At 42.9% G+C, this 26,844-nt stretch overlaps 1 protein-coding gene across 1 annotated transcript in view; it reads right to left on the bottom strand.

Moving 5' to 3' along the window:
- dpf1 (double PHD fingers 1) overlaps positions 1-26,844 on the bottom strand; it is a gene marked incomplete at its 3' end in the record, with an annotated part of 40,242 nt that overhangs the window by 7,081 nt on the left and 6,317 nt on the right. The window contains exons 2-8 of the mRNA XM_083914545.1: positions 21,143-21,172; positions 20,580-20,740; positions 19,444-19,551; positions 18,264-18,391; positions 16,461-16,550; positions 15,412-15,490; positions 15,141-15,272 (exon numbers count right to left, since the gene is read on the bottom strand). Coding sequence (XP_083770671.1) covers positions 15,141-15,272; positions 15,412-15,490; positions 16,461-16,550; positions 18,264-18,391; positions 19,444-19,551; positions 20,580-20,740; positions 21,143-21,172 — 728 coding nt within the window. The remainder of the gene's footprint in view (positions 1-15,140; positions 15,273-15,411; positions 15,491-16,460; positions 16,551-18,263; positions 18,392-19,443; positions 19,552-20,579; positions 20,741-21,142; positions 21,173-26,844) is intronic.

The raw sequence follows: 26,844 nt of genomic DNA, 5'->3' as shown, positions 1-26,844 counted from the left end.
ACTTTCATATGTGGTGCAGGGATTAATAACAAGATGGAAAGACTACTGTATCAGCATCAATAGAAATAATAATCAAATTAACTCAGGATACACTCGTTACCATGTACACAATGATTTTAAGTAGTACACATTCACTGTATGTAAGATAAGAACAGTGGATGCACTGAACTAAGCAGATTGTCTGGACCATGATTATGGACAAACACTGTCTAGTACCTGAAATGCACAATTTCAACACAGATGGCTCTATCTTCATAATTCTCAGTAACTCCTTTTGCCAGTGCTAATATGAGAACTTGCAGGTGTCAGCTTTTCTCAAATTATAAGAGTTTCATTACAGACAAAACCCCTGCACATCATCAAACCTATATGTGCTGGCGAGGGTTGGGCAGATATGTCCTACTTTTTCCCCCGTTATTAAAAAATCATCAGGAAGTCAGTGTGGTCTTTCAGATCATATCGCTGAAATGATTATGGTGATATTGGATTCTTTATCAGTATGTCAGAGGAAAATTGTATTATTATAGTAGTAGTGGTGTTTGTAGTAGTGGCAGTAGTACATAAATAGGCTGTACGTGTCATTTTTATCTATATATTTTATCCATAATCTATAACAATGAAACAGTTATGCACATCCCAAAATGTAATCTCTATCATTTTAAATAGGTTTAATCACGATAGCTGTCTATAGTGCTTTGAGCTAAATGCTAGCATCCGTATGCTTACATGCTGACGATGACTGTTTGTTAACGTGTCAGTGTGTAGCAGGTATAATCAGTAGGCCATTTGCGGATGGATGCCACCTCCCTTGTTAACAAAATGACTGAAATGCCTCCCCTTGTTACCCTTTCATCCCCCCTCTTCATCTCCTAGTAGCAGAGAGAGTGCAGGGGCAGAGTGGCTGTTTAGTTGAGGACTCTATGTTAGTCTAGTCTGCCTGACTTTATCTTACATTGGTTTGTGTGGGTTAGAATCCATGGCCCCGACCATGGCTGTGAAATATCCTTGGCCTAACTGTGCTGTGTACTGATAAATCCATGGCTCTGTCCGTGGTGCTGAAATAGCACATGTAATTGTCCCACCCTTCTATCAGTTTGGTATTCTCTCTCAGTCATGGGGCGGTTTTCTAGTCCCAAGTTTAAACAAAGCACCTACATGTATAATGTTTACATTCACCATCTTAGTTGAGCATGTTCATGGATGTGTTGGAAATCACTTCGCAGTGCACTGTGTGCCATTTTATCTCACTGTAGGCGAAATGTGCACTATTTAGTGCCCTCAAGAATTTGTTCAGTGGAACGGAAAAAGTAGCCAGCATGCTATGGACACTACTCTTTTGCTTGATGACACAAAATGAATAATAGTTATTGTGTGTTTGAAAATTTTAATTTGCTGCTCACTGTTGAGTGTCTATTATACAGATTGTTCACCCTCTCAGTTTAGCGTAGTTGCACACTAATTAGCACTTAACAAAGTACAGCTGAGGCCGATGAGAATGGCATCAGTGTTTTTCATCTATTTGGTCCGAACAAGTATTGGACAAATCAAATGAACCTGATGACGGCACTAGATGAAAAGCTAAAGGATCGCAAAAGTTATTACAATTTATCCAGGGGTATATAAATGTATGTATCAAATGTCATGGCAATCCATCAAACAGATACTTCTGTGTGGACCAACTGTCACACTGCTAGCATGGCTTGAATCCTGCTCTATATGAATGGAGAACAGAATACGGCGAAGAGCACAACAACACTGGATGAACATACAGTACGTGAGTGTATTTGCTTTTTTAAGAAAAACACAGCCAGATGTTTACTGAGTCTAGCAGAACGCCGTATAAAGCTGCAGAGACACACGTGGCGTGCAGCCCCGGAGCCAATGCAAACACGTTTTTTTATCGTCTTCTTCTGGTCAAATAAATTGCTTTTATCTCCGCTGCTTTTATTTGGGCTCACTGCTGTTGATTGGGCCTCACAATCCCTGGTGGGATGAAGTAGAAAGGCACACATGTGGATAGCCACACACCCATTCAGGCTACATTTTATCTTTGTCTGTGTGCTACAGTTAGGTGTGTGCGTGTGCATATCTGTTTGCCTTTGTAGTCATGCCTGTGTGCACATGTGTACCTACATGTGAGTGTGTGCGTGCTTGGAGACCCCAGAGAGTGAATCAGCAGGTCCTGACGCATGCGAGTGAGCCAGGGCTGCCCGCTGGCCTGCCTGCATGGAGAAAAAAACTCCATCAATGATTAAAAGCCTGCGGCCATGTTTCAGAAGCTGCCTGCAACCACAGACACGCCATTGCCGGCAAAGGGAAGGAGGGAGGGCTGAGGACAATGAGAGAGAGAGAGAGAGAGAGAGAATAAAGAGTAGTGGGCTAATGAGCAAAAAAAAAAGAACAACAGATATAAGCCAGGTGTAAAAAAAATCAGAGCTTGAAGGAAGTCAGGTGGTTATTTTTCCTTTCTCTTCCTCCTAATCCCCCTCGTTAGTTTTACTTCTGCTCCTTTTCCACCCTGTCTCCAAATCTTTACCTCCTTCCGCCACCTTCCTCCTCTCCGCTTCTCTTCAATTTTTTACCTCCATATCTCCCTCCTTTACCTGACCCTCCTTTCCTCCCCCTCCCTCCCCATCCTCTCCTCTCCTCTTCCAATTACCAGGAGGAGTATGAGCAGAACCGCACACTTCACAGCTTTCAAGTGTTGGAGAGAGATCCTCCTGGGAATTATCCAGCAAGAGATGAATCCTCAAATGCTCCTCACCCCACCTCCCCCAACACATACCCTTCCCCATCCTTTCTCCCTCTCTGCTTATAATTTCTCTCTCCCCCTGTCTCATTTTCTCTCCCTTCCTTCCTGATGCTTCCCCTTCGTTACCGTGCGTTGTTAGTTTGCTCTCTGAACCGCCTCTCACCCTGCTCCTCTTCTCTCTTCCCACTTTTAGCAAAAAATAATTGCACACTCTTACACTTTATTTTATCTTGTGCTGTGTGTTACTGACGTATTTAGATGATGAAGCATTTTTTTAAATCGTATTGCATTATAATGCATGGTTTTGCTGTTTTTTTGTAAGAAAACACAAAAGTGAAGGAAGAATGGGGAAACAATGATATAACGACAAAATCCAGACACTGAAATCATTTTGTTCTCCTTTTTTTTGCATTCTCTTCACTAGGTTTGAGTACCGTTCACATTTGAACCACTACCGGTACCAATAACGGTACCTGGTATTCTCTACTTTGTTGTCTGTCTGATAAAAATAAGTCCACACTTATTCATCCTACTTACTTTGTGCACCCTTGTTATTTATTTAGAACATATTACACACAAATTAAAAACCCTCTCTTCCTCCCTGTCTCCTCCAAAGCCCGTCATTACCCAACCTCAAGCCTGTCAGTCTGTCACCAGGGCATAGAGGATGCTGTTGTATGTGTGAGGACATATAACCCCACCACGACCACTTTCGGCTCACCTTTATATTATATTGTCTGCTTAAAGTTTTGAAAAGTGTAACTGCACTTGCGGCTCGCCTTTGCCCTCATCGTGATTCAATGAAGCTGCAGGTCGAGGTAGTCTTGCTCCATCTCCATCGCTCTGTGTGTGTGTCTGACGTGAATCGAACGCCACCCCACTCTTCCTGTCACTCCTTCATATTTATATATCCTCCTCATAGAGCAATGAAATAGGCCTTATAGATTATTTCTAATCCTATCACAGGCAATTAGCCCCAGATACATCACCGTCCTGTGGAAACCTTGTATGTCCGAACTTTTCATTTGTAATACAGCCCTGTTTCATATTTGTGTGAAAGCATTTTCAGATAATTCACTGGTTTATTTTGGCTTCAATAAGATGGAACACTTGCTCCTTTGGTAATAATCTAAAAATGAAGCATCAGAAAATGTGGAGATACATGCTTTTTTTATTGGACAGAGACAGTTACTCTGTATTTGCACTGCAAAAAACATATCTATTCAAATTAGACTTTTCATGTTGAGTTCAAAGTTCAAAGAAGAGAGAGGCTTAGACTGCAGTGGAAATAAGGGAATGTATCTCGACCCTTTGTGAAAAGATTTTCTAGTTGAATATGATGTGAGGTGACCCGGTAAGAAGAACATTTGGAAAAAAGATTCTATGAAGGTCATGTCTATAGTTTATATTATAGTACCATAAGTGGTTGACACGATGTATTTTCAAGTTCAAGTTCGGCATTCATAATGATTTATACCTCGGTACAAAAGTGTTTTGAAGTGAGAGTCTGGGTTACATAAAACATTATAAGTTTAACTAGTTATGAAGACACATACATAATTACCAACGTGTCATAAAAGATTACACATTTTTGTCACTAAAAGTTGTCGTGCATGATTACAAACATTTATAAAACACTATAAATGCATTATAATGTCGTATTATGAAGGTGCTAATATGGATCTTCATAGAAAGTGTAGATTAAAGTGTGTAATCAAGAAAACGAGCAAGAGTATGAGTATGAGGAAGTACAGGAGCGAAGAAATTAAGAAGTCGTGACCTGATGTCTTTATCCTTATTCTGGCGTTGTCTCCCAGTATCTCCCTTTCTGTCTACCTCCCAACCTTTGTACCTCCTCATCCTCCTCTTCCTCTCTCCCCTCTGTCTCCCTCCCCGGACCTTAACCTGGAATCAATACCATAGCCCGACTCTGGTGGTCGATAATCTCATCCTCTGACCGGCCACAGTGGAAGCCTCACCAACTCAGTGCCTACATGCGATATGAATCGGCTCTGATACCACACACACACACACACACACACACACACACACACACACACACACACACACACACACACAGCAAATACCTGTTGACACTTCTAACTTCCTCATCCCCCTCATTTTTTACATTTGTCCGTCTCTCTGCCTGCTCCTTGATTTGAAAGCATCTATTAACTGTTTATATGACATTTGTTTCAACAGATTGAGGTGATTTCATGTTCCATTTTCTCTTCTCTAGTCCTATTTCTTCAATTCTGTTATGTTCTGTTGTGTAGGTACACATGAAGTTAAGCTCAGCCACTGAAAAGAAACACAAGTTGCCGTGGTTACCATTATCACAAAGTTAGAAAACTTGATTAATCAAGGCTGAGGTTTAGATGGGGATCATAACAAACAGTCGACGACAGAGTGCGAGTGTTTTCACTTTCACAATGTATCTGTTCTAAATTACCGAAAGGCAACAAACACTCCAGTGCTGCAGTTTACGGTCGGGAGGAAGGGGTGAGGATGAGGAGGAGTTGCAAAGGTGGAGGAAGAAGAGAATAAGGAGGAGTCAGGGGCCAGATTTCAAGATCGAATGAGGCAAAAAAAAGGGGTAAAAGAAAAAGAGGAGGAAGAAGAGGAGAAGGAGGAAAATGAGGAAGCACAACAGGGAGAGAAGGGAGAGAAGAAAGAGAGGCAAAAAAAGTGGCTCCAGTTGTATCGGAGCAGCGGTGTGTGAAAACACACACTCTGCACTCCTGTCGCCTCGCTGCTTAATGAGGAGAGCCTCTCAGGAGTAGCACACGCACACACAATCACAATGAGAACACACACACACACACACACACACACACACATGATAATACCCACAACCACACACACACAGACACACACACACACACACACACACACACACACACACAGACACACACACACACACACACGCACACACACACTCAAGATTTACAACCAAGCCTTTGCATAATAACTTTTGCCGTCCAGTTTCAGTCCCATCCCCCACTTGCTCTCTTTAATGTGATGAATGAGAGTCCCTATAAACCCTGTCCAGCCACACACACACACAAACACACACACGCACACACACACACACACGCACACACACAAACACACAAGCACATGCACACACATAAGTAGAGTAACAGAAACGAAAGGATGAACAAACGGACATGTAAAAAGCACACACATGTACAGTCACACAAAAGCCCAAATGCTCAGGGACACATCTTCAGGGTTTTTTTTTTATGCAGACAAGGAGGCAGAGATGCAGTCAGATGGAAACCGTCAGTCACAGATGAAAAGTCACTGGCTTCCTTCCTTTCTCTCTCTCTCTGTCTCTCTCTCTCTCTCTCTCTCTCTCTGTCTGTGTCTCTCTCGCTCTCTCTTCATCTTCCTCTTCTTCTTTCTGCCATCGTCTTTGCACTTTCATGCGTTCTCATTATTGCTGCTGCTCTCTCTGCCTCTGATTCGATCTCTTCTCTGCGCTTCATTGTGCTTCATCTTTTTGCTTCATCTTTTTCGCATCCCTTTCCTTATTTGGTCTCTATTTTTTTTTTCTCTTCTCTCTGCTTTACTCTCAAAGAGGAAATTGGAACTCTTTCCTGCAATCCATCTGTTGTCACACTAATGCCTGCACCAGTTCTATGCTCTGCTTTTTTCATTTTTTTCTCCCCATTTCTGCTCCTTTTTCCATCCATGCACCCTCCAAGTACTACTCTCACTCATGTCCAGTCAGCAGGTTGCGTAACTCCCAGTGCATTGTGGGTCTGGATGCATGTATTTGTGTATGTGAGTGTGGGTGTGCGCGCAATGTGAGACTGTGTGCAGAGATGACATTGCAAAGTAAAGAGGACAGAGGCAGTTTTGGTGCATAATAAAACTTGATCTATAGCTGCTTTGTAATCACACTGACCCGCAGAAAGACAGACACACACACAGACAGACAGACACACAGTGCGTCAGGCTCTGCAGTCTGCAGATATGTGCACATTTAGCAAATAGATACTCATGCCAATATATCACATACGCACACATAGACGCTAACTCCCTCATAAATCATGCATTTAAAGAAATCACCCATAGACACACACAGCCTATGCAAATGTTTGTGTGCTTACTTTGTGCACACGTAGTCACATTTGCACTCATTTAAAAACAGCCACTTAGCCAGTGTGGGCTTGTGTCCCTGTCGATGAAGAGTTAAAATGCAAATAATTAATCCTATTTTGTTCCAGGGAGAGAACCGGCTGGGAATGTGACTGTGAAATCCGGTTTGAATTGTGCCCAACCTCACATGGTCCACTATACTGTGTGTGTCAGCTCTGTACTGTCGTGTGTCAAAAATGAGCAGCTGGCTGAAAATAAGAAACGAGCATACAAAGGAGAATTTTTCAAAAAGACGTTTAAAGTGGAGAACTGCATCCTCATCGTGTGTGGCGTTTTTGGCACTTAAATGGGGAGTTTGAGTCTCTGTAGGTGGTGCAGAGTCCTTTGTTTGTTCAGTCACGGTGGCTATCGATGCTAGTGCTAACTACTAATTAGCATTTTATTCCAAACAAACCAGAATTGTACAAAGCATAAGCCCAAGAATGGCGCTGTAATCCGACAGAATGTAGAACATTTGTCACGAGTTAAATCACTATTGCGTTATATCATATCACATATGGACATTTCGTATAGCATAACTCATTTACGAATAAGGCATCTACGAAACCGTTGCATTGTTGATTCCTATTTCCCTGCTCTCCTCTCTGTTTTACAGTAACAGTTACAGTCACACAACAAGCAGACAGACAGACAGAGATGGATGGTGGGTGAGGGTGGATTTGGGGTGGGGGTATTGGTAGTGTGGGAGCTCATCCAAACATGGCCAAGACAACTCAGTAACACAAAACAACCAGCCGGCAAGCCACAGCACCACACGTTGAGACAGAATACCAAATGAAGCAGACTCCGATATTACCCTGCCTTCACCACCTCAACTGTCTGGGGGAATCTATATGATGAATCATGAAGAGATTTCTTTTTTTTTTTTTTTTATAACTCTCTGCTGTTCGCTCTGCTTCTGTCTTTGTCTGTTTTCTCTCTTTCTTCCTATTCTTTATGTTATTCTTAATGAACTCCTCTGTGCCCCCGCCGCTCCCTCTCTCTCTGCCATACCTCAACTTATTCCATTCTTCTTCTTCTTCTCCGTCTCCTCTCTACCTCCCCTTTTCTATTCTCTCCATACCTCTCCTCTCTCGTTCTCTTTCTCTCTCTCTCTCTTTTCAATGTACATAACAGTGTACTCTTTAGGAGGGAGCCCTGGCAGTATCTATGGCAACCGGATTGCTAGGCAACAGCCGATTCTCCCTTCCTTTCCTGCGCTGTGCAGCAGCGGCAACAATCAACCAATCGAAAAGCTGAGGAGGAATGCCGCTGTACGTGAAAAGTTCAGAAGATATCCAGAGAGCACCACATGCTCTCTCTTTACCACACGTGCTGTCTTATGATGGAGAAATATTACATTCATAAACGTAAAAATCAATCTGTCTTGGCACTGGAAGTCAGGAAATTAGAATTGAAAATGTGTTATTAGACAGAAGATTCCTGAACAACAACCTTTAAAAGACAACGCCAGTTTTTCAATCGTTGCTGAGCAGATGCACACACAGACAAATAATAGGCCATTTAGACACACATATGCTCATTAAGATACGATTACACCTCTGTGCACACACCCCACTGGAGCCCATTGGATAGAAGTTTCAAAGACAACTCATTAAACAAGCAATTTGGCGAGCTTTTTAACTCACTGTAGTTTATATATTGATCTTTAATATTACATAATTACATTTTAGAGCAAAAACGATGAAAAAAAATCATCAGAAATCTATTAGACTTTGGGAGCAGAATTACTTAAAGGTCCCATATTGTAAAAAGTGAGATTTACATGACTTTGATGATTATAAAGCAGATTAAGGTGCTATATATAACCACAGTGAAAGTATCCAAACACTCAATCCAAATAGAAACTGATTAGTATCCGATTCACATTCATTACATTACAGTGTTACAGTCATTCCCCGTCTGCAATGACAGTGCAGAGACAGCAAGAGTGCAGATGCGGACCTGGACACGCTAACCAATCAGAGCAGACTAGGCTATTCGGCAGGGGCGTGAGGCTTAAAGAGACAGGTGCTTAAACGGAGCGTTTCAGACAGGGGTTGAATATATTATATATTCAGACAGATAGTATTAGAAAGTAATGTCATTTTTGAAAATTCAAAGCATGTGTTCTAGTCGAAACCCAAAATACCCAAAGAACCTTTACTTCACTTTTCCCTCAGATTTCACAGCCAGAATTTGGAGGCAAACAGCATTCGATGTGTGGAGTCTTAACAGCTTACAAGACCCAGTCAACTGCCAAAGACTAGTCCCGGTGTAGAAACAGATCTGTATCTGCGCAGTGACTCTGCTATAAATGGCAATGTAATAGCTAAAGAAATAATCACAGGAGCTGGAATCTTACCACACATCAAATCAAGAGAAAGACAAATAGGTGTAGAGAGAGAGCGAGAGTGCAGTGGTGCACATTTGGAGTGACAATAGACATAGAGTGGGGAGTGGCCATTTTAGGTTCCTAGCGTTGTTTTATATTGACGTTAGTTGATCAAAATTCGTCCTTCACTCCTCTGTCTGCAGACAGCAGGAGGAGGACAGGGAGGCCATTTTGAGACACAAGGCAAAAAAACTGGAGAGGGGGAAAAAAAAAACCACAACTAACAATGGTGAGTTGGAACAGAGGGACGCTGACCTTCAAAGGGCTCAATTACATGTCAGACACACACACATATACACACTCAAAGTTGGGCATGATTGCCCGTACAGCGCAGTCACACTGCTCGGTGGCACACAGAAGCACAAACAGACACACACACACACACACACACACACACACACACACACACGTACACGCGCACACACCAAAAGCATGCATGCATGTACTTTATGTGTGTGTTGTGTTCATTTTAAACCCACACATACAGGCACACAACCGGCGCGTCCCTGCTGCTCAACACCGTAGGACCGTCTGTCTGTCCAGATAAAGTGGCCTCTGAATCTCAGTTCTGATTTGAGAGAGGGGATTTAATGACTACTATCCTCCCCCTCCACATTCTCTCTCTCCCTTCCCCTCTGTCTCTCTTTCTCTCTCTCTCTCTCTCTCTGTATTTCTCTTATTTCTCTCATTCATTCACAGTTGCTGCTTCTCTCAGTTTGTGTCCTTGCAATCTATCTATCTCATTCCACTATTTTGCTTCATTTTTGCGCTCTCTTTCTCATTTACCTCTATCGCTCTCTTTCTCTCCGTACCCACAAAACCAATTTTCAGGTGGACACTGCAGGGCCGACCTCTAAAGTAAACATCCCCCTTATTCATCCACCCCTCCTCCTCCTCTTCCTCCTCCTCCTCCTCCTCCTCATCTTGTTCTTCGTCTTCCCCCACCCCTCTCACCCCTCCCACCATCACATCAATGCCAAAGAAGCCCCCTCCCCACTCAACATCCTCCCTTCCTCGTTTCCTCCCCACCTCCAACCTTCTGTTTGGAGAAAATGAAGATAGTTTCAAAAAGAAATAAATAATAATCATAGTATGTAGAATCCCAAATTTTGCTCGCATTGCTCACTGTAAGTAAATCGTATATCAGCTTAGATCCAGATATGGAGGTGGTGGCGGTTGATTCTTGTGGTGACGATCAGGAGGAGTGTAGACACAAAACAAAGAAAGAAATACAATTTAAAAAAAAGCTGGATGATGAATGAAGCAAAATAGGAGAGAAGAGAACGGAAAATGAGAAGCAGAGAAGGATGGCAGAGGAGGGTAAGTGAGGATGCAGAGCTAAAGGAGAAGAGAAAAGGGGTGAAAGATGGACGAAGAGAAAGAGAGGGAAGGAAAATCTCATCTCCTGGTGGAATAATCTCTCATTTATCACAATGATGGGAAAACCGAGAGAAGGGAGCAGTAGATATGGTTCGGAAAAGACAGAGTTTCGTAGTTTTTGTGATAAGTTTCATCTCACACTTGTGTCGTTGATGCCGCATGCATGTACATACTGTACTCCAGCGTCTAGACGGCTTTTTAAACCAGAATATAGCATGAATTATGCATGCAGGGTTGCTCTCATTCGGGGGAGCCATGTTAATATTATTACATATGTGGCAATATACCAAAGGGTGGAGGGTGGTGGAGTCTCCTCCATGACACTCAGCAAATTGGGGAAAGCTATAATGGCGTACACACACATTAATGCATGCACACTCGCATATGAACACACTCACAGAGCCTTGCAAATGCATGCGCACTTGTGCATGTGGACACACACATACACACCAAGCCAAAAGGCTAAGCTTCCTTTTTCATTTCAGCAGAGAAGATTGCATTTTCTGAGGCTGTGCGTGTGCGTGTGTGTGTGTGCGTGTGTGTGTGTGTGTGTGTGTGTGTGTGTGTGTGTGTGTGTGTGTGTGTGTGTGTGTGTGTGATTACTGAGTTTGGGAGGGAGTGATGGGGGATATTAAACGATTCAAATGCTGTCTCTCTTGCTCTCCTCCACTGGAGAGACCTAAGACTGCAGCATGGCCACACACACACACACACACACACACACACTTGAATACTGGGCCAGTCTGTTCTGTCAGACAGGCCAATTTAAAAGCACACACTGCCAATTAACTGAAAGGCAGCATAGTTTCAGTGTAGACATTGTTGAAGTGCAGCAAACGCAGATAACGTGGATATGTATGTTTTTGTATGTTTTTGTGTGTTTATCTGCATTCGATTCTGAGCAAATTGCTCGATTTAAGACCAGAAGGAACAAAGAATGTGGATAAGTAGTCTGTGCTCCCTTTTCAGGCGTTCACAGCTATTTCTCTTGTTTTTATCAAGTGTGAATAACTGTAGCCATTTTACTAACGATTACTGGCCAAAACGCAATCTCCCACAGGATAAACGCATATCATTGTGCTGAAAGTAAGTGCTTTAAAAACGAACAAAACGCGCAGACAGAAGATAACACCAAACAAAAAACCACACGCTGATAGAAAACTGGCCCTGGGGGTGAAAATAAATGGCCACAAGAAACAAAGAGAGCGAGCGATTTGGTTAGTAGGGATGCTGCAGCTGACAGCAGTGGTGGTTTGAGGTCTGATTCATGACCTGTTCATAGAAAGCTAAATATTTGTGCTTTATTTGTTGTTCACTGGCATGTATTATTCAGTAATGGGCAGTGGTTAGAGTAAAGGTTAGAGAAGCAAGCATGTAACCGGAGGGTTCAATACCTGGAAGCGGCAGGATAAATCGGTTGAGAAAAGTGAATAAGCAGCATTTGCCCCTCCCTTGCCTCTTCTTACCACCACCGAGGTGCCCTTGAGCAAGGCTCTTAACACAAACCGCTCCAGTGGAGCTACTCAGTGGCCAGCAGAGCAAACTGGGCAGCTTCCAGGTGTGAATGTAAAAAAGAGAGCATTGCTCTCAATGTACTCCGCCTGAATAAATAAAAGTAAAAAATAGTATCTTATGGTACCCTAGATACATTTAGCAGAACTTTTGTGGCCTTGCACTAAGTGCTATCTTGGGATGCCTACCACAGTACTGTTATGTATACTGTACTGCACAGCACTGCGTTTTACTGCACAAGTGACTTTGGACCACTGTGCTCTACTATTGAAATACCTACACAAACATCTAGAAGCCTCAAGGTTTTGCACTCGGCCATTTTTACAGCTTCAGGAAGTCTGCCAGAACTCCTGCAGTTCTGACTTCCTGCAGTTCTGCGTCTTATTAAACATAAGCCAAAAGCTCCATAGGGAATGATGTGACTAGCAGTCAGTGGGAGTGGATGTCGCTGAGCCAGACGTACATGAGACATTCTTTTTATGATGTGCATTATAACCTGTCCAGTGCAAATACAAGTAATAACACTTATATTGGCCACATTTCACTAGAGCACCAATATGGAATGGAGCCATCATTAATGCAGGAAGGACAACTTAAAAATGTTTCACTTCTATAGAATGATGATACTTTGCAGATTGTGATTTTAATTCATAAGGCAATGGCACTCTTCGTGCACCTTGGTGGGTCTTATTTAACGTCAGGGAAAAGGAGTGTTTATAGCAAATAAACTATATTATAAGTGTGGTTAGGGTTCAGTAGCAAAATCACTTGGTTAAAGCTTGAGAAATATGGCAGTTAAAGTTGATAAAAACGCAAAAAAAAGGTTTTATGTCTCCTGCGTGAATATCAAACATGCCACACCACAACTTCCACAGCCTTACGTTCTGCCGTGCTTCACAAAATCATGGATATGAACGTCATGGTGGCGCTAGGGGAAAAGTCAGAGGATCACCAAAGTCATTAGGATTCATCCTCTGGGCATCATGAATGTCTGGGCAATTTCTTTTGGTAATCCATCCAATAGTTGTTAAGATATTTCAGTCTGGACCAAAGTGGTGGACTGCCCACCCAACAAACCAGCATTGCTACTCATATAATGTTATATATTATGTTCAATTATGATATGCAACTTCATGACAAAAAAAAATAGTTCCCCTGCCTTTCTGCGTCTCCACACATACCTACACTGTGTGGCAAGAAGTGCTGAAGGCATTAGCGAGCTATATCGTGGGTCTCCATTACTACCTCATGATATTCTGCACCAGTGCATTAATGGGGAGTCATTAAGCCCCTGATAGCTGCAGCCATACTGTGTGCTCCAAAAGTACATACAGGGAAGTTGAACTATGAATGTAGAGTGTGATGGTAATTTCCCAGAGTGTCTGAATGTTGTTTGTTCACTGACAGTTATTTCAGGCTGATGAGTGTTGATTGAAGAGTTGTTTGTTCCCTCGTTGAGATGATTTATCTTTGTAGCAGCTGTTGAAACTGCCTGAAGTGTTACATTAACTCAAATATGTGATGAGTGATTGAAAACCTAAAGGTTGAACGTTCCAGGGTTTCTGATTAAAAGCGATACTGATAATTTCGCATCAACGTGAAGACCATATTTTCTAATACAGTATTCTCGCCACCTCGGCGTGTCCTTCTACAGCATGTAACTACGTCTCATTTTTCTCTGTATTAATATCAAAGATAATCTCTACAGATATGATTCCCGGTGCTTGTTGGCCATTGATTCTGTATTCTAATTGACTGTCAGACCTTTAACATAAGAGGTCTAACATTGACTTTAGCCCTGGGCTACAGAAGCCCAGGCAGTGAAAGGTTAATGCTACATTGTAAAAAAGGTAAAATTACCCTTGGGCTAGCTTAGCCTTTGGGCAAACATGCAAATATTCAGGTGTGCTGTGCAACCTTCAATGGACTGGTAGTCACATATTCGACATGGAACAACAAGCAGAAGTGTGATAATAAAAAAAAACACCATTTTTTATGCAGAAGATGCTCGATGAATGTTTGAGCCCTACTTGTCCCCATTAATTTTAGGGTTAATCATTATTGTCATTGTCTCTACAGAGGCTCCTATCTGCAACCATAGCTGCACTGCGTATCCCTTTAGCTTTATTTTTGCATGTGCAGGGCTGCCTCTAAGGAAGAAGTTAGGTGACGTGGTATAAAACGCAACAAAGTTCAGATAGGAAGGTTGTCAGGACGGTTGGATGGGTTATACAAAAACAGGACTTTCACCCAGAAGGACACTGTTCCTGTGTGAAACCAAAATATTGATTTATTTGAACAAGTGTTTGTGTCACTTCACAACTTTAACCAAAGGTTGAAGTTTATCCGATTACTCCGCATGTTTGAAAAAGGATCTCAAAAGGGTGCTTAAGGTGTAACAAACGTCTGTATGCGACAAGTTGGGCGTGAGAATGTGTTGACAAACAGAAACAGCACAAGGATAGAAATACACAGAATTGCGTTATGCCATTAGAGTTTTTTCAAAGACTTTTAGCCTGTTGCACCAAAGCCAAATCCCGACACTTGTTTAACCCTGGGCGAGAGTTGTGTCAAGAAGCCAAGTAAGATGATTCATGATCACTCATTTTGATCAACCGCAATCACAGTTTGAACCTGCTGTGTCAGCTTGAAAACAGAATCATTGAGAGCTGAAAAAGTCAGCTAAAGTCATTCCTCTACTGGGAGAAATCTTACCCTTTACCCACACAAGTGCGCACTTTGGATTTGGCTCAGTCAGCAGCACTGTGACTATCTATAATGCTGCAGGGGCAACTCCAGGATGATCAATACTTTTTGGTGATGTTCTGATTATTAAGGATTGTTGGAAGGACCCTAAAACTGCTAAAAAAAAAAACCGCCCCACGTGAAGTGAATACTGGATGATAATGGACAACTGGACAATAGATACGTTTAATATTCAGACAGCAGACTCACGCTTATGGTTGTTCTTGCGCTGGAAGGGTAGTGTGTGTCGCTCCGAGTCTTCTTCTCCCTCCTCATCTGCCAGGTGTGTGTGAGTGTAATGGTAACTCAGCCCTGGGCGGTTCTTATAGCGCTTCCCGCAGACTGTAGCACACACACACACACGCACACACACACACACACACACACACGGTGTATGAAATTAGATTTATGTATATGTACTGTAAGTCAAGAAAAAAAAGAGTAAGGAGAAACTATTAGGAAATGAAGTTGCGACGCTCACTGTCACAGACGTAAGGCTTGTCTCTGTCTTCAATGGCAGCCGGCTCTTGTCTCTTCCTCATGCCTCCGACACCATAGGCCTGCAGAGACCACACACACACACACACACACAGACACACACACAAACACACACACACACACACACACACGCTTGTGAGAAATCAGACAGCCACATGCAAAATCACACATGTGCATAAGATACAAACAAAAAGTTTGAACTTCCACACTTGTCACACAAGTTCTGTTCACACTCACTTGTGTGTTTAAGTGTCTAAATACACACAGACGCACACAAACACACACACACACACACACACACACACACACACTCACACAACCACGTTTGCATTCTAATCATGTGCTCTCAGTGTAAAGCTCCACTTCCAGCAGGAGGGGGCTGATGACACCTAGCAGGGGAGCAACTGCTCCAATTAGCAACCCTGGTGTCTATGTGTGAGCATGTGTATGTGTGTGATGATTTTCAGAATACATTGTTAACACTTGATTATCCATAGGATGCCCGAAATAGAGGGGGGAAAAAAACTGTCTGATCTAATCAAAGATGTAAAAAAAAAAAAAAAAAAGGTGATCCTAGCATGATTTAAATATTTGCCACCATTTGCATTGAATCTCTGCATTAACGGTTTGTCAGATGACATTTCAATAAAGACGAAAGAATACGGAGAAGGAAGAAGAAAATTTCTCCATGCATTTAACATTCATCTCATTTCTGTTCAGAATTCAGACTGCTGTCAAAGTGTTTCTACTTTCTGGGCAGTCTGACATCAAGCCTTCTCGGATCTTCAAATAAGGTCATCTGCTCCAGGTCGGGCATGCCAGGCCCGCTCACAAAGTACAGCTGGACACACGGTAGAATGTGCTGCTGTTTACTACTTGTAGCTGGATGCTAACGGCAGATAACGTGTAATATTGGTTGCTTGTGTTGTTCATTTCTCCCTAATTCTATATCACACTGCTGCAACATGCCCTGTTGTGCTGTGTTTGGTTTAGAAGAGTTTGGCTGTGACTTTGGAAGGTGGCTGTGCTTACCCGTGCTTTGGTACGGTTCTTGCGTTTCGGGACGTCTTCCTCCATCTCGTCTACATCCAGCTCATGAGGGAAATCCCCGACCAGCAGCTTCTACAGATGAGATGCAGAGAGAAGGAGAGACAGATGGACTGTCAGACAGGTTAATTAGTTTATTTTATTTACCTTAACTTTTCCTCTCTTTCTTCCATTCCTCTCAACCAACTCCGTCTCTACTCGCTTCCGCCCTGCTCTGCTACAGGACCCGTGGGTGGTAATGAATGAAATTCCATGTCGTCCTGCTGGTATTTGAGAGTATTTGCATAATCCCAGTGCAGAAAACAATCTTAAAAGTGAAAATACTACCACTAAATATAGCCAAATGATTTAAGTTGCCTCAATTAAAACTGTACACTACACTATGCAATTAAGTGCACTGTAAGTAAGGGGACTCACAAGGGGTACATTAAGAAAAATAATCAAGCAGCAGAGGCCAAGACATCCTGATTCTTTGTCCCTAATACGGGTCAAGCTCCAAAAAGACTAGATTCTACATTTCCCACAATGCCACACTGTTAATCTCTTTTATGGGACTGTCTACAACTGTTTTACAGGCTGTGTAGAACTTCTAATTACAAATACACTGAACTTCATGTGTAAAATCAGTAGAGACTGTCAGACTGTCCCTTCAAGACAAGAGGCTTTTAGCTTTTCCTGTCCTCACTGTAGGAAAACAACAGCTTTATGTTAAAATGCATTATTCTGCATGTGCTTATTGCCAAAAGAACAGAATACAGGACACTGATCTCTGGTACTCATAAACAATCGGACAAAGATAAGCACTAAGGGAAGAGTTTAGCTCCAATCAGTGAGCTTTTTAGCAGAGAATGGTGAAGCCTTTTGTCGCTGAGTTTGAAGTCCTGAACACCTCGAGGTAAAAAAAATATTCAACTCTTTGGAGGAATTTAGCAACGGGCCTTCTGAAGTGACGATGACAACAAGTGGTGTTGTCTAATTCACGCTTTGTGTTAAGTTTACCTTAGCTCTAGTTGCAAGACATATCTGAACAAGTTACAGCCTTGACTACTTTCTAACACTAAGGTTTCATCCTCTTTACCCTGTGTTGTTGGAAGAATGCAGACAGAAGTGGAAATATCTTTCAGGAATGCAAAAGCAGCAGGCAAAAAGCTTTACTATCATCGCAAAACAATTACAGAAAGCAGCCGCTAAAAAGCGCTCCGTCTGGGTCGGCTCCAATAAAAAAAGGAAGTGCAGTTCACTTCGTGCTTTACAACTGCAAAAAAATGTGCTCTATCTGATTAGGGCCTTGAGTGCACACGTGGAGCTATGACAGTGTTGAAGTACTGCCTGGCTATGTGAATACTGAACTAGGCTGGAGTCAGTGGATGCCCTGGATTGGAGGCCTTAAACACTTCTCTATCTTTCAAATGGCCACTGTGAGGGCCAAATAGCAAAGAGGTGGATCGCCTTCCCTCAAATGTCCCTAACGTGACTGTTCACAAGGTTGGCCAGTTAAAACATGTGAGAGGAATTCCGGTGAAACACCAAAAAATGCAATGTGCAATCACACACAAGCACGCACACCCACGGTGCCAGGAGGGAGTTGTCAGAGCCGCGGGAGCCTGTGTCACCGCCAAAACACACACTCCGAGAGAGACAAAGGCAGAGACGGACAAAGAAATACACACAGAGGGTGATGCAGACGGATGGAGAAAAGAGACAGACAGCCTGACTCAAGAAAAAGGCACAGAGAGAGAGAGAAAAGGAGATAAGGAGAGAGGGAAGAGAGAGAAACGAGAGTCTCACCTGACACTCGCTCATTGGCTCTTCTTCCTTGGTTTCTACCTTCTTGTCCAGGGTTTCCCCGGCGAGCAGCGACTCCAACACAGGACCGTCTGGGATGCCCCCCTCCTTCTTTAGAGAAGCCTCGTAGTCTGAAGAATGAGACAATTACATCAGAAAACAGTGGAGATCGCACATTCATGCTGACATGCTCAGCCGAGCTGACAGTGCCCCGAGGAAACACAATTTGGCTGGTTCATGACGGCACGAGGACTTCAGCTTGTGCAGTGTACGCCGAAGCCATCATATGCAATTTGGCTAAAATATCACACGATTGTGCGTTGCCTGAGGGAAGTGTCCACATTTCCTTTACAGATGTTTTCTCTCCGTACAACCACCTGCTACAGTGTCAGTAAATGAGCAGAATATTCAAATTCATGGCGAATTTAACTAAAAACTATTACTGACACAGAGCTGCGAACTAAGCCGTAAGCCATTAAGTGAGTCATTAAGCCAGTAAGCCATTTAATTTTATTTTAAAGGTAGAAAAATATTACAAATTTAAACATTTAAATATGAAATTTAGCACAGCAATATATATCTTGAGCTCTGTAAATAGATTGTGTATTTGAATACAGAATCTGGAGGCAATGGGACGAGATTTGGGTTGTGGAATTGGTGTGGTTTCTATGGTCGCGAGTGTTTACCAATCACGTTTGAGCACGCTTCAGTTGCATGCAGGTAAACAGTCCGTGAGGTGACCAAAAGAGGCGAAACACATCAGCCAAAATTCAATCTCTGATCCCATCGGCTATTGTTAGCTTTTCATTCACTTTTTGTTATTATTTATCTGCATTCATATACAGACATCTGTTAAAGAGACATCGTCTGTCAACCCCGACTCACAGCAGATTTGCATCTCAAGGTAATCAGACTGTAAACAATGATCACCAATCAAAAGAGGAATCCTTGGACCTGATATCGGACCTCGCGTTTTTTAAATTCCCAATTCTCAAGAACAAAAAACTGCTAAATTTCAGAGACATGGTTTTAAAATACCATAGCTTAAAAACTAGCGTGACACTATCAGACTATCAAACCTTGCCAGCATCAATATACAGTTGGCAAACGTTCCCCGTGGATACACCGATCTCAAATTTCATGTCAGATGTCAGTGGTAACATTTATGAAATTGCTTAATTACCGATCTTGAACTCGATCGGTACAAGCCGCGGGTCTTCCAGGATGTTTAGCCGTCTCTTCTTGCGCCAACAGCGAGCGGGATATGTGTACAACTGACCTGGAGCATGACCTGAAACACAGGAGGAATACACAGCTCCGTTAGAGCAAGTACTGCCACGATTCATACATTAATTAGTGCATGGACAAAAAAAAGTTAATGATTAGATAAATAGGTAATTAAAGTCCGGTGTGCTAGAATCTAACACATCTTAGTTTACTGTGTTAGAGTGCTAAACTTGGCCAGTTAGTTATAAACAACAGCCGAGTAGGATGGGCTACATTTTTAGATATTTGAGATATATATATATATATATATATATATATATATATATTTTTTTTTTTTTTTTTTAAATAAATGTTTGAATATAAACTACATTTTGTTGGTTTTGGAAAAACCATAAAAAAATGTACCAATTAAAAATAAACCATGAATCTTAAACACATAAACAAAAAAGTTAATCCATACAAGTTTCAGTTTACTGACTTACTACTATTCTATGCAAATCAAGTTATAACTAAAAACTAACTAACAAACAAAAGAATTGTACTGGCAGACACCAGGCAAAGTCTACAAACTGAAGTTGTTAACACACTGTGTGTGGCGCGCGCACACACACACACACCCACACACACAGTCACACACACACACACACACACACACACACACACACACACACACAGTGCATTCTCTCTGGAATAGTTGGTGCCAGCGGCGTATCATTGCCTACAGGGGTGTCTGATTCACTGCCAAAATACACTGATGTTACAGAGAAAGAGAAAGCGATGAGGAAACACCCGTTGGGGGAAATTTTTAAAAGAAAAAAAAAGTTGAGTTGTGAAAGAAAGGAGCCCTGGAAAAGAGGGGGAGGGATGAGGGAGAGGGGAGAGGAAGGAAGACAAGACAGAAACAAGCAGAGAGGAGGAAGCAAGTTGTGGGGAAAAAATTGAGCAGCACGACATTTGGTAAATACAATGGCCACACCAACGAAGAAGAGCACTCTGAAGAGCTCATCGAGCCTCATCCCACAGCTCGCCACTTTTACTCTGACAAGGTGTCCAACACACCCCTCGCACCCTCACACACAGAGAGACACACACCTGGTCCGCGGTGGTTCTTCTCCATCCAGATGTAGCAGTTGCTCTGGGCCACGCCGGTCTGGGAGTCCAGGAAGGGGAGACGCATGGAGCGCTCGGCGCACAGACGGGCATTGTAGCTGCGACAGTGTTCAATGGCCTCCTTATAGAACTCCTCACCAAGACTGAGAGAGAGAAGAGAAAGAAGTTGGGTGTGAGGGGGGTCAAAGGTGAAGGATGAAGAGGGGGTACGGTCCAACATTAGCAGGAGGTCAGGATGCCAAAAGCACGGCATGCTTTTGTGTTTGTTTACATGCGTGTGAGAGTCAAAAGAGTCACTATCATGGACAGGAGTGGGGCAAGTTTGTGTGTGTGTATCACAGTCTTATTGACCTGGGTCACAGCAGACGAGCTGGCAACTACACACTTTGAAAACCACACACATGCAGCACAGTAACACATTTTTCACTGCGTCTTCTCACCTGTTCAAGTGTGAGTTTGATTAACATTCAGCGTAATATTCTTTTCTTTGTTGCTCCCTCCCTCCCCTACTCCCCTCCCTCCCGTCTCTCATCCCCCCCTCTTACCTGTTCTTGATGACTGCACCTCCAGATTGCCTGTAGGGAGAAGAGGGAGAAAAAAAACTCAGATGTGTGGTGAGTCACTCCTCCACTCCCCTCTCTACTTCTCCGTCATTTACGAAACATTTCCTTCACTCTTATTTTTCTTTTCTTTTCCTGATTGATTTTGTCGAGGTTGCATGTTTAACTTTCACCATCTGCCCATCTTTTTGTTTGTTCATTTTCATCTTTCTTCGCATTTCTCTTTGTCTCTCTCCTGTTAATCACTCCTCTCTAGTGTCTTCCTGCTGAGTGCAGACATCAAGGTCACTCTGTTACATGGACGGTAGATAAAGGACACACAAACTACAGCTACACGCGCACACAAACAGAGCTACAGTGCTGGGCCCACAGCATCCTCACAAAAACAGTGCAGTGCAGTGCAGCCAATTTAGCATTGCACCTCTCTATCACACTGGCAGAGTCCCGACGAACAGTTTGAAGAAAAAAGATCAAAATCGATCAGCAGAACCAGAGATATCATCTTTATTATACACATCCTTCTTCTCTGTCATAACCTGGCATCTACGTTACCCACAATGCAACCCAACTGCCAAGCTCTGTCAGAGATTCTTATGCTAGTAGGGGCTAATGTAGCCTTGAGCCTCAAGCCTCCAGCAGAGATGAGGAGTGGCCTACACACAGGTCTGGTGAGCTTGCTTCTTTCTAACGCAACATCCACCAGATACTTTAATTGTCAGCTCTAACAGACAAAAGTGATATCAAGTGACATCAAGTGCCATTACTTAAAGAAGTTTACCAGACTACACACAGCTCCCCCTGGAGCCACAATAGTGGCTCAATTCAATCTCCAACACCTGTAAACACAGTTTGATGTGTAAAATCAATGGCGTTCCCTTTTAAATAGGCTGCACCTATCCCCTGCAGAAGGCCACGAGCTGAAACATGGTAAACTGGAGTTTTGCTGGAGTTTTAATCGTTCAAAAAGAGGTTACATCTATGAGGATGTGGCAAATAATGACTGCAAATAAATGTTCAGTATCAAAACACAATGTACTTCAAACACTTTTCAGGGGCTCATGCATTATGTGCCAAAGTTGGTAAAGAGTCGATCAAAGGTGTTGCTGTAAAACTACTTTTTATTTGAAATAATTCATACTCGTGTTGAGGAATTCGTCTTGACCGAAAAAATAAGCATAAAATGCTTCAAAGGAAAGCATCCAGTAGGTGATATCAGTGTAGATGTCCCCCCCCCCCGGTTAGCAAAATTACCAACATACATCCTCCTTGTTACCCCCCCCCCCCCCCTCCAAAATCCCCTAGGAGCAGAGGGAGAGAGAGAGTGCAGGGGCTGAGTATAGTCTAGTCTGACTCCTGACTCATTGATCCTTTATCTGACTGAGGTTTGTGCAAGTTAGAATCTGACCATGGCTCTGAAATCCGTTCCCTAACTGCGTAGAGATAAATCCATGGTGCTGCCTGTGGAGCTGACAAAGCAATTGGATTTGTAATCGCAACTTCTTCTCTGAGTCACACCCTACAGTTAGTTTCATCTTGACCAATTTTCTCTAAACTCTATAACTCTGGGCTGCAAAGGAGTCGCCCGTGGATTTGTTAAAAATGTGTTAAAAAATTAACAAATACTAAGTATATCTATCATATTTATATGCACCAAATCTAATTAGCGGCTTCTTGGCCCGCAAATCTGTGAAACTGTTTTTGAGATATCAGCTAAATAACACACAAAAGACAAAACTGGACTAAAAGGCTATGGTAGTTATTGAAATCGGCCACAACAACACACTACAACACACTGCGATGGCACAAACAAAGCAGATAATCATCTTTGAGCTGAGAAAAACAAGCAAAAATGAAGATGTGAATTTTTGTCAAGGCACTCGAACAAAAAGAAGATTATTTCCACTTTAATATCCTTAAACTGGATTAAAACTGTGTGTGTGTGCCTTGTGCAAATGTCAATTGCAATCAACGGCCCTGGTTGGAAAAAAGGACAAATTCAACTCAGCCGTCAGACCTGGTAGATGCCGGTGTCTCTGACAGCTTGTGTGTGGCATCTTCAAAACCTCTTAAACCAGTTCTGCAACCTTGCGGGCCGTCGCTGGACATGTGACATTTAAAGGATGTGATCGGGGTGTCAATATCTGGGGCATGCTGTGCTCATGTCTGTTAACGTGCCGTTGGGAATGAGCTGCTCGCCTTCTGCTGAAGAGAGTCTTTGTGCGGCTCAGTGCCTGCAGTCGGCTGTGCGTATGAACAATGGAGAATTCTCTGGTAACGTTGGAGGTGCGTCACCAGAACTTTTCTTCACATCGCTTTGCTTAAATGCTGCGCCAGTGGTCCTGAAGCAGGCTAGAGGCCTGTCTAGAAAATAACATGTTACATCCACACAGCCAGGCAGATACTACTCACCTATTATAAGGCGACACCTAAATGCTTGGATTCTAAATCCGGGTTTTTACCTGCAGAAGCCTGGCCGAAATAGAAACCATTCCCTCAGACACAAATGTATCTACTGTTTGCATATAAATAGTCATGAGGAGGAAACACTAGGAGGTGCTCAAACAGTCGCACATACATTTAAAAAAACACAGGTCCAGAAAGCCTCACATGCGTCTTTTTTTAAATATTAAGAGAAGAGTGGTGAATAAAAGACTTGGACCGGCTCCACCAGTGACCAAACTGAAATACCACAGAGAAGGAAGACAGACAACATTCAAAATGTAAAACAGTTCACCCCTGAGCCTGCCCAATTCATCACCTCCTCCCTCAGCACCCCTCTCGCTTCAAACCCACTCTCATCCATCCCTCCATCACCACCATCCCTCTTTCCTCCGCTGCCTTCAGAGGAGAATAAGTCGGCCCCCTCTCGATAATAAGTTGACAGCTGTAGAAAATGGCTTCTTTCAATTTGGGCGCTCCCAATCTCATTATATTGTGATAGGAGGAGAGCTGCATGACTGTTTGGAGGCTACTACGAGGCGAAGAGCTGAGGCACTCGAAGTGGAGGCTGAGAGGGAGATAGGCAAAGAGAAAGTTTGGCCACTTGAAGAGGGAGAGAAAGTGGAACGAGACGAGCAGAGGAGAGAAAATTTAGGTGGAGGAAAGTGACATCCACTGAGGAAGAGGCAGAAATACAGGGGGAAGGAAAGGCGAGACAACGTGAGATGGAGAGAGAGAGAGAGACTGGACAAAGACAGAGCCAAGTAGAGGAGTGTGCAGTAACAGAGCAGGGTGACCTGTGAAGACGAGGCTCACTGTTAACACTTCAGCTCTCTGTCATTTACCGCACGCACATTTTTCTGGACCGCAAAACCCTTAATTCCGCTGCAAATAGCCACCAGAGAAAACCAGACTCTCAGTGTCAATTTGTAAAATAATCATCTTCAGCTCTTAGATTTGATTCAGAAATCACAGTGAGGGGGTGGCGACAGCGGAAAGAGCGTGATCAGCACACATTCCTTTAAACGGTATCCTCTCAGTGTGCTAAGTGGAATAGCAACAGCTGAATAAAGAGCAAATAAGCAAAACTATTCTTAATTAAGCACTTCCTCATGGACCAGCGCGTGAACACAGGGAGCTGTAATAAACACTAAAAATAATAGTTTTTACTCGGATGGGTGACAGTTCGGTGCTGGGTTCAGGGGTGTGTGTACTGCAGCCAGGGGGCCCGTAGAGAGTGGGCCCTTCAACAATGTGTTTGGGTAGAGAATTGACACCTCGGAAATATGCCTGTGTTCAAAAAATAACTTGCATTAATTTAAAAAGGTGCCATTTATGATATGTGCCCCTGAAAATAGCAAACCCATCTCTGTCAGAGGTTTTCTTTGGTTTGCTAAAATAACCAGTTGCAATCTATATTTTTTGTGAAATATTACAGCTTTACTCTTTCTCATCGCGTGCTTAAGGGATTCATTTTACTATCATGTCTTGCCTTATATCAAATAGGAGTGCACTTGTGAGCTCTTTCAACACTTTGATTATCCAGCTCTCTACTTTTACAGTAGCCTAAGTTACTGATTCAACTGTAAAATCCAAAACATTGTTGGTAAAAAAATATCAGCCAGCTTCACAACTAACTAACATGCAGTGGGGCCTGTTTTAACTGCCTTCATCAGTAGCCATGTGTTCTGTCAAAATGTAAAGATCAGGTATTGGCTAAATGCTAGTGAGTTGTAATCTACATTTGGCAGGATAGCAGTAACTGAGAAACAGAGAAACACAGTGGGAAATACACATATGTTCTTTGCTTTCTTGCCGAGAGCTCGACTGATACCACTCTTATATCTGTAGCCACGGTAAACAAAACACAACTTAAAAACGTATTTGACATAGACAAGGAAGGGAATGTTTCAAACGCTATATTAAGACAAAGTCCTTTCCTTCATGTGCAGAAGGAAGCGTCTGTACCGCTCTGACCTGTTGCCACTGTGGTCCTTCAAACCACGCAGTTACTGAAGACACACACCACAGGAGGAAACAGAGAAACCAAACCGCACATCATGAAACCATACAGCCAATGAAGGAAATCTGAAACCTGATTCTGCATCCACACACACACACACACACACACACACACACACACACACTGTGGGTATAGGCCTCATTGTGCACGAAAACTAATTTTAAAATTCCAATCATTTTCATTTTAGTAATATCCTCGACATCTATTTCTATTTCAGGTTTATTCCGGCCATACATTTTACACTAATGGATACACACAGCAAGACACACACACAACAGAGTCACAAGAGCCGAGAGAAATACTAGCAGCTTTAGGAATTATCTGGCGGAGTGCCAACTCTCCGACAAACCAGAGCTGACTACCAAAAATGTCCAGGCAGACATGACGGAAATGACAATCGCACAGGCCCGCGCTGTGAAAGGGCACAAAAACAAACAAAGGACACCTATACACGTGTGCGCACACACACACATACACACACACACACACACACACACACACACACACACACACACACACGTACACAAAGACATGCACGCACAGCAATGTACAACAACAAATATATGCATATGTATATAAAGTAGGAAAAAGGACACACATTAATATGCATGCACACACAATATAGACACTAGTATGGGCCTCTAACCACATACATTCAAACACCAACTCAAAATTAGATGAAGGAAGGGAATGAGAGTGCCTGGAGCATGTGGTGCATGTGTGTATGTGTGTGTGTGAATCCTAAACCCACGTTGAGCTGTCTGCCTCAGCCTGCACTAAGCAAACAGCAGGGAGGGAGAGGCCTCCACGAAAACAGCGAAGAAGCTGGTAACACTGGGTGCACACACACAAACACACTTGTGCTCCTGACAGGCGGTAGACATACAGCCTTCCTAAAAAGCACAGCCACCCCACCAGGCCCACCCTGGGTAAGCTATTGTCTGAATCTCTGGGTGATCCCTCAAGTCCTATCCAACAGAAGCAGTCCACTTCAGGACTCACTGAGTCTCAGCCCAGTGTTGCATCCGCACTCTGCTAAAAAACGGTTACGGTACGATTAACCACAACAATTTGTTCTGATTCTGATTCTGATTCTGAACAATTAGCTGGTTCTCCAAGCAATAGAGAAACAGAGGGCTCCCCCTAGAGGTGAAATTACATCACTGGAAAAGCCGATGAGAAATTTCATGAAAATGAGTCCACAGTGACAAAAATGAAAAAAAAC

The sequence above is a fragment of the Echiichthys vipera genome (assembly GCF_963691815.1).
Source record: "Echiichthys vipera genome assembly, chromosome: 5".
Classification (NCBI taxonomy): domain Eukaryota; kingdom Metazoa; phylum Chordata; class Actinopteri; order Perciformes; family Trachinidae; genus Echiichthys; species Echiichthys vipera.
The sequence above is the reverse complement of the archived record's forward strand: the minus strand, read 5'-3'. Positions and strand labels throughout refer to the sequence as shown.